Source organism: Marmota flaviventris, chromosome 17 (assembly GCF_047511675.1).
Source record: "Marmota flaviventris isolate mMarFla1 chromosome 17, mMarFla1.hap1, whole genome shotgun sequence".
NCBI classification, from domain to species: Eukaryota; Metazoa; Chordata; class Mammalia; order Rodentia; family Sciuridae; genus Marmota; species Marmota flaviventris.
In genome coordinates, this window is record NC_092514.1 from 63,435,294 (window position 1) to 63,451,559 (window position 16,266).

At 33.8% G+C, this 16,266-nt stretch overlaps 1 protein-coding gene across 4 annotated transcripts in view; it reads left to right on the forward strand.

Annotated features, from left to right (window-relative positions):
- Positions 1-16,266, forward strand: part of Tanc2 (tetratricopeptide repeat, ankyrin repeat and coiled-coil containing 2) — a 444,589-nt gene that overhangs the window by 226,711 nt on the left and 201,612 nt on the right. For all 4 annotated transcript variants that reach the window (XM_071603168.1, XM_071603166.1, XM_027946338.2 and 1 more), the window contains exon 6: positions 3,736-3,922. In XM_071603168.1, coding sequence (XP_071459269.1) covers positions 3,736-3,922 — 187 coding nt within the window. The remainder of the gene's footprint in view (positions 1-3,735; positions 3,923-16,266) is intronic.

The following is a 16,266-nucleotide window of genomic DNA, read 5'->3' on the forward strand; positions in this document are numbered from 1 at the left end:
ACAGGACAATTGTGAGAATCAGGTTAAATCATAAACACAAAAATATTTTGTAAGCTATAAAATGCCATTTGGAAACAGTATAAAATATATGTAATACAATTAGCATATAAATATATGCAAAACTATAATTTATAGGAGGACACTTCGTTGTTTTCATGTTTTTGATGATTTTCATTTGCTCATTTCTTGAATGCAGGAAATAATATTCATTGTACCTATCATAACAGGTTGATAAGGAATAAAAGAAATAATATATAAAAGTATTTTTAAATTTCTAAGCATTATGTAAATGTAAATGTTAATAATAAAACTAAATGATAATTTCTTAGAATATAATATACCCTGAAACTGACTTGGAACCACAAAAGAGAGCCGCTAAATTGATCACAGAAATTTCTATTCTTAGCAAGATTATTAAGAACTAGGAGGTCATGTTTACTTGGTGGCTTTCTTCTGAGCAAAATAGCATACTAACAAAATAGACTGCCGTATTTAGAAAGATCCTGTATTGATGATGTCTACAGAATAACACTAGTGATGACCCTTACACAAGTAAGTTAGCATATATCATGTTTCTGCAAACAAAAAAAAAAATGTATTGAAAGTGATATTTGACTGACCACTTTATTTTCTTCTCTTAGCAGTTTCTTTTTATTATTATAATTATTGAGTCCTATTAGTTGTACAAATTAATGGGTTTCACTGTGACATTTCCATATATGTATATACATCCTTTGATCATATCCACCCTCTCTACTCTTTGCTCTATTCCTTTCCCTTTTCCTTGCCTCCAGTCCTTTATCCTTCCCTAATGATCCCTCTTCTTTTTCAAGCTCTTATTTATTTCCACATATGTGATACTTTACTTTCTGTATGAAGCTAATTTCATTAACATGATAACCTGTAGTTTTATTCATTTTCCTGTAGATGACATAATTTCATTCTTCATGGCTAAATAAAACTCCATTGTATATATGCCCCCTTTTTTAAATTCATTCATCTGATGATGGACACCTAGGCTGATTTCACATCTTGGCTATTGTGATATTGCAATAAATGGGTATACAGTTATCTGTTGTATATGCTGATTTCATTTCCTTCAAGTTTATACCCAGGAGTCTGGGTATAATAGCTGAATCACATGAGTAGAACTATTTTTAGTTATTGGAGGAACCTCCCTACTGTTTTCCGTAGTATCTAATGTATGAATTTACATTCTCACCAACAGAGTATAAGGTTTCCTCATTCTCCATTTCCTTATCAGCATTTGTTATTTTTTGTTTTAGGTTTTTTTTGTTTTGTTTTTTAAATAACCATTCTGAGCTGGGTAAGATGGAATCTCTGGAGGGACCCAGGAATTCCATCTTAGGTTCTTAGCTTGTGTTTTTGTAGAAACTCTAAGAAATCCCAACTGGGAGCTTTCTTTTGATCCCTCTGAAGTATGTTAAGGACAATAAGAAACCACTGAAAGATTGTAGAAGTAGAAAGTAACTTAATTAGATGTTCACTTTAGCCTATAGCATGGAGAACTGATAATGTTGTCTTTCTATATCTCATTAACTAGCCTTAAATAAATGAGGCCTTCTTTTTAATTCATAAGACATGAACATATCTTCTGTTTTACAAACAGCTTGATCTTTAAGGTTTACTTTTACTGGTAAAGCTTTTAAAATATATAGTCTATGATACAATAACTTGTAGTAAAAATAGTTTGGGTTTAACCTCCGTAGTATCTGATGTATGAATTGGCAATGTTATGTGTATAATGCAGTTTCCTTTCACAAAGAACAGAGTGAGAATCTTGTCTAAGAACAAAAATAGGTAGAGTACATGTCTTTATAAAAAGTAATAGAAGGCTGGGGATATAGCTCAGTTGGTAGAGTACTTGCCTCACATGCACAAGGCCCTGGGTTCAATTCCCAGCACCACAAAAAGAAAGAAAATAAATAAAATAAAGACATTCTATTTTTTAAAAATTCCAAAAAAGTAATAGATTCATACCAAAATAAAACCTTTTTCAATATGGAATGATTATAGATATATCTAATGTAAAAGATTAGAACACAGTTAATTTTATCAACACATTTTTGTTTTTTGTTTGTTTGTTTGGACTGAACCCAGGGGGCTTTACCACTGAGCCAAGTCCCCAGCCCTTTTTTAATTTTATTTTGAGACAGAGTCTTGCTAAGTTGCTGAGCCTGGCCTGGAACTTGGTATCCTTCTGCCTCAGCTTCCCCAATCACTGGAATTATAGGCATGCACCATCACGCCCAGCCCATGTATATCTTAAACTGGGTGTGGAAAGGTTAGAAATTGCCCAATGAATTTCTGATTGGAGGATTCTAATTCAGTAAGACTGGGATGGGGATCAGTATCTGTCAGTTTTATTAGAGCTTATGCATTTGTTTTTTGCATCCCACATTTGTTTTTTGCATGCCTAGTTAAAAATCTTGCTCTAGTAGACCAACCCCCTTTTATATGAATAGAGGAGATAAGAAAGAAATTGAAATTCCTCTGAACTCTGGAAAGAGATTATATAGTAGAGGAAATGTGCATATATTAAGCACTTATGTTATTAAGAAAACTCAGCTCTTAATGTTATTGATATGATTCAAAGGTTTTATGTAGTTGTAGGATAATGAGAATGTCATTTGTGCTTAGTTGAGTCAAATGTATCTTTTATGACCTGGTGGTAGTATTTAAATGAAAATCAAAACCTGGATAATTAAATACAAGGGATTGCATATGGACATTATCATTGAAAAGCCTATAATATTCTTATAGCTAATAAGCAACATGTTCTTCAATTAAATTATTAAATGTAAATCCTCAGTTTTAGCAAAGAATATGAATACAGACTGTGTGAAGAATTTGAAAGACTTCTTTTAAATTAATATATAAGCATGTTTACTTTAGCATTAGTGCTTCTTCAAGTAACTTCGTCACTGAAACTTACCATTTTGAAAAGAATCAAATTTATTTTTGATAAAAATATATTTTCATTTACGATTTCAGTACTTTATTTGGGTAGAAGGAACTGAAGAAAAGTGAATTGTTATTAAATTATGAAGACCTGAATATATTATCATCATTCTTTTTGTTAATTGCCCATTCCTTCATCAAAAAGGAGGTAATTTCAGGTTTAAAAATCATTAATTAAGGACACAAACTGATCTCTGCAGTCCATTTCTACAGATAGTTAGTTTTGTATTAAATCAACATTGTTTGACATATTTTATAAGATATACTTTTAGAATAAGGCATTTTTCCTTGTGCTCAATTACTGTTTCATGTGGCTGCCTATATATCAAAAGACATAAATTCGCATTAAAAACTTTATTTTTATTTCTCCTCGCCTTCAGAGGTATTCTTTCTTTTTCTTTACAAAGAAAATTATTAACAAAGTTCTAAGCCTTCTAAAAGTTTTATTGTTTATAAATAGCAAGGAAAACTTGTACATAATAAGAAATTTCTATATTCTGATACTGAATATTTACTTATCACTGTTATTTCCTAAGCAGGAAAAATGGGCCACAAGTCTCTGCTCATGTTAAATTCATGAAGATTCACCTTAATTATAGAAACTGTAGTTTCTTTGCTGGAAAGCAAAGGCAAAGCCTGATGGATGTAAAAGCCATGTGTAGATTCTTTATTCTTTTTTCATTAAGGTATTATTTTTTCCAAAATGTACTTAACTAGTCAGTTTATCTTTACTTCTCGATTTTAATTTTTCAGACCTCAGCAATCACCCAGCGGATAAGTCCCTGTTCCACACTGACAAGCAGCACTGCCTCTCCACCAGCCAGTAGCCCCTGCTCTACCCTCCCACCAATCAGTACAAATGCTACTGCTAAGGATTGTAGCTATGGGGCTGTTACTAGTCCAACCTCCACCCTTGAAAGCAGAGATAGCGGCATCATTGGTGAGTTTATTTTTGTAATAATCTTTTTTTATTATTATTAGTTGTTCAAAACATTACATAGTTCTTGACATATCATATTTTGTAATAATCTTTTTGTGTCTTTGCTTTTTTCTTTTTAAATATACAAACTTAAGATTTTAAAAAATCTACTTTTCATATTATAGACAGATTGTTAGATGTTGTCTGTCTTTTTATTGATGCTGAAGAGAGAAATAAAGGTAAACAAAATGCAAGTTATATCTCCTTGATTTACTTATCAAGCTATTACTTGATAAGAAGTAGATAGAAAAAGTTCTGTACATGTATTTCTGTAAATTCCCAAACATCATCTGTCAACAAAAGTGGTTCAGAAAAAGTTTATTCTTCACTGGAATAGTACTGAGTTTTGTGAAAACTGAAAGAAAAGATTAAGATTAAATGGCTAAAGAACTGAAACTGGAGTTGTTTGTGCAACTGGAGTTGTTTGTGAAACTGGAATCTGTGCAAACCACATATCAGTCCTTGGATAAGTTTAGGAGCCCCTTCAGGCTTCTTGTCAGCAAAAACATCCCCACTTTTCTTTTCACCCTCTAAAAGGGGGAAAAATGTTGTTTCTTTGCTTATGATTCAGGAATCTTATATTAATGCATTCTTATGACAAGCTTTGGCACAAAGAAAACTTGAAATTTGGGGAAGTAACCAAGCTAAGAAAACTGCCATTTCATATTTCTCTTTTGAATTTTCTAATATAATTTTTAAATAGAATATCCTAGTAAATTACATGGTTCTAGGACTACATCTAAATTGTCTTCAACTTACTAATTAGCAGTTTGCAGCAGATACAAAAAAAAACACTCTGGGAGGTTATCCATGAGTGAGATTAACTTCAAATTTTCTTTTCTTTTTCTACCATTGTTAGGTTTTAGTATCAAGAATTAGGCTAGCCTCGGGCTGGGGCTGTAACTCAGTGGCAAAGTGCTTCCCTGGCACAAGTGAAGTACTGGGTTCCTCAGCATCACATAAAAAAATAAATAAAATAAAGGCATGCTGTCCATCTACAACTACAAAAAAAAATTTTTTTTAAAGAATTGTTAGCTTCATAACATTGGTTGAGCCCATCCAAATATAAATATTGTTCAAGATCCACCCTTAATATCTCTATTCTTTTCTTTCTTAAGTGTTTCCATCCTTTTTTTTTCACTACCAAAGCAATGCTCTCTCTTCCATGATGCCCATTTCATTTCTCCAACTCCAACTTTTTTTGTTGTGTTTTTTTTTTTTTTTTTTGATACTGGGGATTGAACTCAGGGACACCTGACCACTGAGTTACATCCCCAGCCCTCTTTTGTATTTTATTTAGAGACAGGGTCTCACTGAGTTGCTTAGCACCTTACTTTTGCTGAGGCTGGCTTTGAACTTGAGATCCTCCTGCCTCAGCCTCTCGAGCTGCTGGTCCAAATTTGATTTTTGATTCTACAGTCACACTTTTTATCACCATTCTTTTCACCACGGACAGAGGTTCAAGAATAATCATGAAGCACTCCAGTTATCTCTGCCCTCTCTGGAAATCTAAACAGACTGCTTCCTCTAGTCTTACAAGACCTTCTGTCAATAACTAACATTGTTACTTGCAGTTATATATTATTTTTCTTTATAGTAGAACACATTTTTCTAAATGGCAGAACTCACGTCTTATACTTTTTATTTACCCTCCAGATTTATCCTAATAATTTCTAATTTATGACTCATTTGTATGAGAAGTCATTAGAGATAATCATTAGATAACTAAATATTTTTGACTAAGTAATATAGAGAAATAAAAACTGATAAAGAGTACCTTTATATTAATACATTCCTCTGAAGTGGATTGTGAGATATTGGGATTACTTGTTCTTTGAATATTATTAGGATTCGTTATTAAAATAATCGAGACTCAATGTTGTCTTCATGCAATGAATGCAAATGTCTTAATTATTTTAAACTACTATTTCCTTATATTTAGTACTATAAAACTATTTAAATTTTCTTTTTTTTCTCACATCAGTTTTTCTTATAGTTTTTATCTTTTTTCAAGTTTATTGGCATAAAGTTGCCTAAAATTTTATTTAATAATGATATCATCTCTACCCAGGTACACAAACTAGGGAGCTCAGAATAATCCTTATCATCTCCCTCTCCCCGTATTTCTCATTACTGTGTTTTATTTTGTTTCTTCCTAGCATTGCTTTGGTGGTCCTCACTATCTCAGACTTAGATTAGTACTAATTTCATTGTTCTCTTGACTTTTCATCTTGCCTTCCTAAATCTGTTTTTCAAACAGCCATCAAAATAAATGAATTGAAAATCAGTTACTTCTTTAACTCTGAGCTACCTATAAGATGAAGGGAACTACTTGAAAATTAAATCTGACCACATCACTTCTCTGACTCCCATTTACATATTAGATAAAGCCTAGGCCTTCATGATCTGGTGATGGCCAGTTTCTCCAGTCTTCTCTCCCACTTCTTCCAAGAACCTTATACTTATTATTCTAGCAATGCTAGAATTCGCTATTGCCTGACACGTTCTAGTTTTTTCATTTCTATGTTTTTGCTCATGTTGATTATTCTTCAAATATTTCCTTTTAAGTTTGACTTATTTCTTAAAAATCTTTTAAGATTCAGCTTAAGAAATATTGTCACCAATACTACTACCATCTCTCTTCAGCTTTGCACTCATGCTTCTATCCATTGCGTAGCATTACTTCATTACTGCATATGCACATTACTGGGCATATCTGTATCACTGCATTTAATACATGGTATTATAATTATTTTTTGAGCCTGCTTTCCCCCATTAGACATATTAATTCCTTTTAAACAAATACTGAGACTTAATCATCTTTACATCAGTGGCACTTAGCCCAGTAACTGGCACTGGCACATTGTAGCAGAGTAGTTGCTTAGTAATATCTGATAGGATATTATAAGGAATATGGTGTCTAACTCGGCACAAATATAAGACCATTAAGATAATAAAATTATGCCAATAAAAATCATAAATAGACCCACACAGGAATCCAGGCCTAAGTCAGACTGGCAGACCCACACCCAAGCCCAGGCCCAGGCCTAGGATCGCTCCTGTCAATCCAGGTAGGAGCCCTGGCCCAGGCCCAGAACCACCCAGCAGACCCATGCAGAATCCCAGGCCTAGGTCAGGCCCAGAACCATCCCCCGGCAACCCACCTGGAAGCCCAGGCCTATGTAAGGCTCAGGACTGCACCTTCCCCGCAACCCACACCAGAGCCCAGGCCCAGATCAGGTTCAGAACTGCCCCTGCTCACCTGTGTGAGAACTCAGGCCCAGGACTGCTCCTGTGCAGAATGGAGGACCATGCCGGAACTCCCCATTTACCAACGCATTGCTCCCCCAACCAGTCTCCATCTTGGGACACTGCAGCCACCATCATAGCCCTCCCCATGTAGTAGCCTCCATCTTGGTTGCATCCATCTTGGGAGATTCCCACTGCTATCTTGAGTTACCTCTGCTATTGCCACCATCATTTTAGTTATAGTGTCATCCATGTTGGGACACTGGCCAGGGACTGGAAGCCCAACACCAAGGTGAGGTACAGGAAATCTGTAAGGACACTACAAGATTAAAAGGTAGAATCTGCAATACCTCAGATCTACACTGCAAGAAAGGAAGACACATAGACAACATGAAAAAACAAGGGAAGAAAGTACCCCAAACAAACCAAGATACTACAATAATAGAATCCATTGACAACACAGTTGATGAAATGTTCAGAATGTACATAATTAAAATGATCTGCAAATTAAAGCATGACATAAGAGAACAAATGCAGGCCAAAAATTGATCACCCTAACAAAGAGATAAGAGAACAAATATAGGCAACCACTGATCACACCAACAAAGACATAAGGGAGCAAATACAGGTAGCAAAAGATTACTTTGAGAAAGAGAGAGATTCTTGGGGAAAAAAAAAACAATCAGAAATCCATCAAATGAAGGAAACAATAAATATAAAACTCAATAGAAAGCATCACCAACAGACTAGATCACTTGGAAGGATAGAATGTCATATAATGAAGACAAAATATACAGGCTTGAAAATAAAGTTGACCACACAGTGAAGATGGTAAGAAACCATGAACAGAACATCCAAGAATTATGGGATAGGATCATAAGAACAACTCGGAGATTTATTGAGATAGAGGAAGGCATAGAGATTCAAACCAAAGGAATGCACAATCTATTCAATGAAATAATATCAGAAAATTTCCCAAACATGAAGAATAAAATGGAAAATCAAATACAAGAGGCTTATAGGACACCAAGTGTACAAAATTACAACAGATCTATACCAAGGCACATTATAATGAAAATGCCTAGCATACAGAATAAGGATAGAATCTTAAAGGCTTCAGACCAATTCGGATCTCAGATTTTTTCAACCCAGACCCTCAAAACCAGGAGATCCTGGAACAACATATACCAAGCTCTGAAAGAAAATGGTTACCAACCAATAATATTATTCCAGAAAAATTAAGCTTCAGATTTAATGATGAAATAAAAACCTTTCATGATAACCAAAATTTAAAACATATTACAGCAAGAAAGCCTGCACTGCAGAGCATTCTCAGTAAAATAGCCCAGGAGGAGGAAATGAAAAGTAACATGAAAATCAGCTAAGGGAGGAACTACACCAAAGGAAAAACCCAATCAAGGAGAAACCAAAAATAAACCAAAATATCTGGGAATACGAATCATATTTCAATAATAACCCTAAATGTGAATGGCCTATCTTATCAATTAAAAGACATAAACTGACAGATTAGGTTGAAGAAAACCAATAATATGCTGCCTTCAAGAGACTCATTTCACAGGAAAAGACATCTACAGTCTGAAGGTGAAAGGGTGGGGAAAAAATGTAACATTCACATGGACCATGTAAACAAGCAGGGGCTTCCATCCTCATATCAGACAAAATGAACTTCAAACCAAAGCTAGTAAAAAGGGATAAAGAAGGACATTTCATACTGCTTAAGGGATTTAGACATCAACAAGACATAACAATCATAAATATCTATGCCCCAAACAATGGGCATCTATGTATATCAAACAAGCCCTTCTGAACTACAAGAATCAAATAGACCACAACACAATAATACTGGGTGACTTTAATACATCTCTCTCACCACTGGATAGATTTTCCAAACAAAAACTAAACAAAGAAACTATAGAACGCAATAATACAATCAATAACTTAGACATTACAGACATATATAGAATATTCCATCCATCAAAGAGAAAATACACTTTGTTCTCAGCAGCACATGGATCCTTCTCCAAAATAGACCATATGTTATTCCACAAAGCAAGTCTTAGCAAATACAAGAAATTAGAGATACTACCTCTATTCTATCTGACCCATAATGGAATGAAATTAGAAATCAATGATAAAATAAAAAATATAAACTATTACAACACCTGGAGACTAAATAATATGCTTTTGAATGACACATAGATAACAGAAGACATAAGGTAGGAGATAAAAACAAATTCTTAAAAGTAAATGAGAACTCCGATACAACTTATCAAAATCTATGGGACACTATGACGGCAGTGCTAAGAAGAGTTTATAGTTCATTGCATTGAACTCACTCATTAAAAGACTCAAAGTCAACAAACAAACCACCTGACAAAGCCCTAGAAATGGTGCATTTGACAAAATACAGCACCTTTTCATGTTCAAAACACTAGAAAAACTAGGGTAGTAGGACCATACCTCAACATTGTAAAAGCCATCTATACTAAACCCAACATCATTCTAAATGGAGAAAAATTGGAAGCATTTCCTCTAAAAACTGGAATAAGACAGGGATGCCCTCTTTCACCATTTATATTCAACATAGTCCTTGAAACTCAATTAGACAAAAAAAAATTAAAGGGAGAGGAATAAAAACAGAAGAACTCAAACTATCGTTATTTGCCGACAACATGATTCTATACTTAGAGGATCCAAAAAACTCCACCAGAAAACTTCTAGAATTAATAAATGAATTCAGCAAAGTAGCAGGATATAAAATCAACATTCATAAATCAAATGCATTTCTATACATCAGTGATGAATCCTCTGAAAGAGAAATTAGGAAAACTATTCCATTCGCAATAGCTTAAAAAAAAACTTGGCAATCAGTTTAACAAAAGAGATGAAAGACCTCTACAATGAAAACTACAGAACTCTAAGGAAAGAAATTGAAGAAGACTTTGGAATATAGAAAGATCTCCTATGCTCTTGGATAGGCAAAATTAATATTGTCAAAATGGCCATACTACCCAAAGCACTATACAGATTCAGTATGATTCCAAGTAAAATACCAACATCATTCCTTGTAGAAATAGAAAAAGCAATCATGAAATTTATTTGAAAAAATAAGAGACTCAGAATAGTTAAAGCAGTCCTTAGCAAGAAGAGTTAAGCAGGAGGCATCACAATACCAGACCTTAAACTATACTACAAAGCTGTAGTAACAAAAACAGTATGATATTGGCACCAAAATAGACATGTAGACCAATGGTACAGAATAGAGGATGCAGAGACAAACCCACATAAATACAGTTATCTCACACTAGACAAAGGTGCCAAAAACATACATTAGAGAAAGGATAGGCTCTTCAAAAAATTATGCTAGGAAATCTGGAAATCCATATGCAGTAAAATGAAATTCAACCCGTATCTCTCACCATGCACAAAACTCCATTCCAGTGTATCAAAGACCCACGAATTAGACCAGAGACCCTGCACCTAATAGAGGAAAAAATAGGCCCAAGTATTCATCATAGGACCCGACTTCCTTAACAAGATTCCTAAAGCACAAGAAATAAAATCAAGAATCAATAAATGGGATGGATTCAAACTAAAAAGCTTCTTCTCAGCAAAAGAAACAATCAATGAGGTGAACAGAGAGCCTGCATTTTGGAAACAAATTTTTTGCCACATGCACGTCAGAGCACTAATCTCCAGGATATATAAAGAACTCAAAAAACTTAACACCAAAAAAACAAACAACCCAATCAATAAATGGGCTAAGTAGCTGAACAGACACTTTCAGAAGAAGATATATAATCGATCAACAAGAATATGAAAAAATGTTCAACATCAATGTAATTAGAGAAATGCAAATCAAAACTACTCTAAGATTTCATCTCACTCCAGTCAGAATGGCAGTTATCAAGAATACAAAAAACAATAAGCGTTAGCAAGGTTGGGCGGGGGAGAGCATACTCATACATTGCTGATGGGTCTGCAAATTGGTGCAGCCAATCTGGAAAGCAGTATGGAGATTTCTTAGAAAACTTGGAATGGAACTACCATTTGACCCAGCTATTCCACTCCTCCATCTATACACAAAGGACTTAAAATTAGCATACTATAGTAACACAGTCACATCAGTGTTTATAGTAGCTCAATTCACAGTAGCTAAACTGTAGAAGCAACATAGATGCTCTTCAGTAGATGAATGGATAAAGAAACTGGTGTAAATACACAATGGAATATAACTCAGCATTAAAAGAGAACAAAATTATGGCATTTGCAGGTAAATCGATGGAGCTGGAGAATATCATGCTAAGTGAAGTAAGCCAATTTCAAAAAACCAAAGGCTAAATGTTCTCTCTGATAAGTGGATGCTGATCCATAAGGGGGCGGTGGGTAGCATAGGAAAAATGGAGAAACTGTGACTGGGCAAAGCGGGAGGAGGAATGGGGGCTGGAAAGATGGTAGAATGAGATGGACATCATTACCTTCGGTACATATATGACTGCACATACAGTGTGACGCTGCATCATGTACAACCAGAGAAATGAAAAGTTTTGCTTCAATCATGTACAATGAATCAAAATGCATTCTGCTGTCATACATACCTAATTAAAATAAATAAAATTTTTTTAAAAAGTGGGACGACCCCAAATTCATTCTGTGAATTCAGTATCACTTTGATATGAATATTATATCAAAGACCCATCAAGGAAAGAACAGCATTCATAAATATACCTGATAAAATTAGATACAAAAATCCTTTTAAAATGTCAGCAAACTACCTTCAAGAACACTTAAAGAAGATACTGCACCATGATCAAGTGGGTTTCATCTCAAGAATGTAAGTTTGTTTTAATATACAGAACTCAGTAAATTTAATTCACCACATCAATAGAATTAATGAAAACAATCACATGATCATCTAAATATACCCTGAAAAAGTCTTTGATACAATCCAGCCCCATAAATATTAAAAACATTGGAGAAACTAGTGATAGAAGGAACTTACTGCAACATTTTAAGGACTATATATAACAAGCTCAAAGTCAACATCATATTGAATGGCGAAAAACCAAATGCATTTCCTCTAAAATGAGGAACAAGACATGCATGTCCACTATCACTCTTCTTCAATGTAATTCTTGAAACTCTAGCTGAGACAAGAGAAGGAAATTAAAGAATGCAAATAGGAAAGGAAGCAGTGAATGTGTTTGTTTCCTGAGGCTATCTTCCTATACTTAGAAGATCCAAGAAACTTTACCAGAAGAAATCCCTAGTAATTGGGGAAATAGAAATAAAAACTTCATAGTTATTTCAACTCACTCTTGTTAAAATGAAAGGCATCAAAAATACAAATAATAATAATTGTTGGTATGAATGTTGGGAAAAAGTAAATTCATACATTGTTGGTGGTACTGCAAATTAGTACAACCACTTTGAGAAACAGTATGGAGATTCCTCTAAGGAGTAGGAATGGAACCCCATATGACTCAGGTGTCTCACTTCTTGGTATTTATCCAAATGTACTAAAATAAGCATACTACAGTTATACATTCATATCAATGTTCATAGCAGCACAACTCAAAATAGCCAATTTATAAAACCTGTACAGGTACCCATCAAGAAACAAATGAAAAAAGAAAATGTAGCTTTATTCATCCATAATGAAGCATGAAATTATTTTATTTGCTGGCAAATGGATGGAACTGGAAAATATCTTGTGAAGCGAAATAAACCAGACATTGAAACTTAAGGATGATGTTTTCTGTCATATGCTAAAATAAGAAAAACACAGGGGGGATTCCATGAAATAGATGTAAGATCAATGGAGGAGATAAAAGGGGTGGAAGAAGAGGAAGGATGGATGGGAAGGAGGAGGAACTGGGGAATGAAATTGACTAAATCATGTGATGTAGATACATGATCATATCTCAGTGAATAACACCTTTATGTACATATATAAAGCCAATTAATAAAATAACAAATCAACAGAAAGAAGATCAGTAGAGTAGAGGAAGGGGAAGAGAACAGGCATGAAGGAAGGGTAAGAAGCCATACTGGTGACTCAAATTAAGCAAATTATATTCCATGCATGTAAAAACCCCATTATTTTGTGTAAATATAATGCACTAATGAAAATATTAAAAAATGCAAAAGTTAAAAAAAATCACAAATATCAAACACCTGACAATTTACCACCTCAGATTCATGAGTTTTAGGAGAGATAAGCTATGATGGCAACAGAAAATGCTCTCTGTAGTAAAAATTACATATGAGGTGAACTGAGAGAACAGAGGATCAAAGAAGTTTAATTAAAGGTTTTCAGAATTCTAGAGAGGAACTTCTTATATTTATAGTACTTAAGAATTCAGGCATTTCTAGTATACTGACTGACATAAATAGGATTCTATATATTTTGGCAGAGTGATTTAATAAGGCACATGTATGAATTTCATTGCTTCAAGCAAAATTTTTGATTATCCCAATTTCTTAAAATATGCATAATCTCTAACCTTTTCATTGTTCATATTAAATTGTGTTCATATTAAACTGATATGAATGTATAACTGTAGTATGCTTATTTTAGTAAGCATAAATAGTACTTTTAGATATGAATTTATAGCAAAGAGGTGCACTACAGCATGAATCCATTTGGGTTTCTGCATTTTATTTAACACCTACAAAGATTAAATATCTGTGGCCAAGTCTTTGTTCAGTGATTATGTTTTCCTGAAATTTTACTTTAGCAAATTATTTTTTATGAATCTCCTAATTAAAGCCTCTTGTTCCTAGCAGAATGTTGTATGTTCTTTGTTTGATCCAAATTTGTCACTTTACAAAAGGCATCCCTGAGTCATTACCTGAACACTAGATCATTTCAATTAGGTTTTTTTTTTCATGTTTTCCCCACCTGTTTTCAGAAATATCTTCACTACTACTACTTTCTAATTACTATACTAGTGACTTCATCATCTTTTCCACTTCTGTACTTACTAAGCACTATGTAAATTTCTGGTAGTCATAGGGTTATATTTATATTGCATGACATGTTTATTAAAATAGCATGAATAGTTTTTTCATTAGGACGATTAAGAATACTGAACAGAGGACTAGGGTTGTGGCTCAGCGGTAGAGCGCTTGACTAGCACATGTGAGGCCCTGGGTTCAATTCTCAGGATGAAATATAAATAAATAAAATAAAGATCTGTTGATAATTTTTTAAAAAATTTAAAAAAGAACACAAAACAGAGTGTTTTTCTTGTATAATTAGACAAGTAGTTCAGTAGTTTAATAATAACCATTTATTGAGTGCACATTATGGTCCAGATATCATTGTTTAAAACTTATAATAACTCTTTAATAAAATAGTTGTAAAGATTTCAAAGGATTATTGAAATGATGTATAACATTTAACAAAAAATGCTTATAAAAAGTTTTCAGTAACAATATAGTAAATCAAGAGAAAAAGAGTGCAGATGAGTGCAAGAGGACCTAAGACATTTCAGGTGGAGTTTTCCAGGATTTGTTCTTCAACACATAGGGTTGTATGCCCTGTCCTCATAGTATAAACCTGATGTGTATAAGAAATCTTGATTTAAGGAGAGCTCCTAGAAAGTCCCCATTGTGTTCTTTGATGCCCCACTAGATACATTGCCAAGCCAGGCTATCTAAGTCCAGGTTGTGTAAGTTTTCAGCTAGTCCTCCTTAATAAAATATTAGCAAACTGCATTCACAAACACACTAAGATAGTACAGTTGGGTTTCATCCCAGGATGCAAGGTTGATTCAGTGTATGCAAATCAATAAATATAATTCAACACATAATTAGATTTAAGGACAAGAATCATATGATCATCTCAATAGAAGCAGAAAAAAACATTTGACAAAATCCAGCACCTGTTCATGTTAAAAACAGTAGAGAAACTAGGGAATAGAAGAAACTTAACATTGTAAAGACTGTGTACAATAAACCCAAGGTTGTCATCATACTAAACAAAAAACTGAAAGCATTTCCTCGAAAATCAGGAAAAACAAGACAAGGATGTCCATTCTCACTACTCCTGTTCAATGTCATTCTTAAAACTCTAGCCAGAGCAATCAGACAAGAAAAGGAAATTGAAAGGATACAAAGTAGAAGAATTAAACTTATCTTGGTTTGCTGATGACATGATCCTATATCTAGAAAATCCAAAAAACTCCACCAGAACATTTCTAGAGCCGATAAATTCAACAAAGTAACAGGATATAAGACCAATGTGAATAAAGCAATCATTTTTTTATCCTCAAATAATGAATCTGCTGAAAAAGAAATCAGGAGTATTCTTCCATTTACAAGCACCTCAAAAAAAAAAAAAAAAAAAAAAAAAGACTTGGGAATAAATCTAATCAAGAAAATGAAAGAGGTCTACAATGAAAAGTATACAACACTGAAGAAAGGAATTGAAAAAGACCTTAGAAGATGGAAAGACCTCCTGTGTTCTTGTATAGGCAGAATTAATATTGTCAAAATGGCCATATTACCAAAAGTGTTATACAGATTCACTGTGGTGCCCCTCCAAATGCCAATGACATTCTTCATAGAACTAGAAAAAAAATAGTCCTAAAATTAATTTGGAAGAATAAAAGACACAGAATAGTCAGAGCAATCCTGAGCGAGAAGAGTGATGTTAGGGGTATCACAATACCAGATCTCAAATTATACTGTAGTGCCATAGTAACAAAAACAACATGGCATTGGCATGGTGTTGGCATCAAAACTGATATACAGCCCAGTGGAATATAAGATACCAAGACAAATCCACATAAATACAGTCATCTGATACTCAACAAAAGTGCCAAAAACATAAGTTGAAGAAAAGATAGTCTTTTAACAAATGGTGCTAGGAAAATTGGATAGCCATATGTAGAAGAATGAAACTGGATCCCCTTTCACCCTACATAAAAGTCAACTCAAAGTGCATCAGAGACAGAGAAATTAGACCAGAAACTTTCAACTGCTAGAAGAAACAGAGAGTCAACATTCCAACACATTGGCACAGGTAC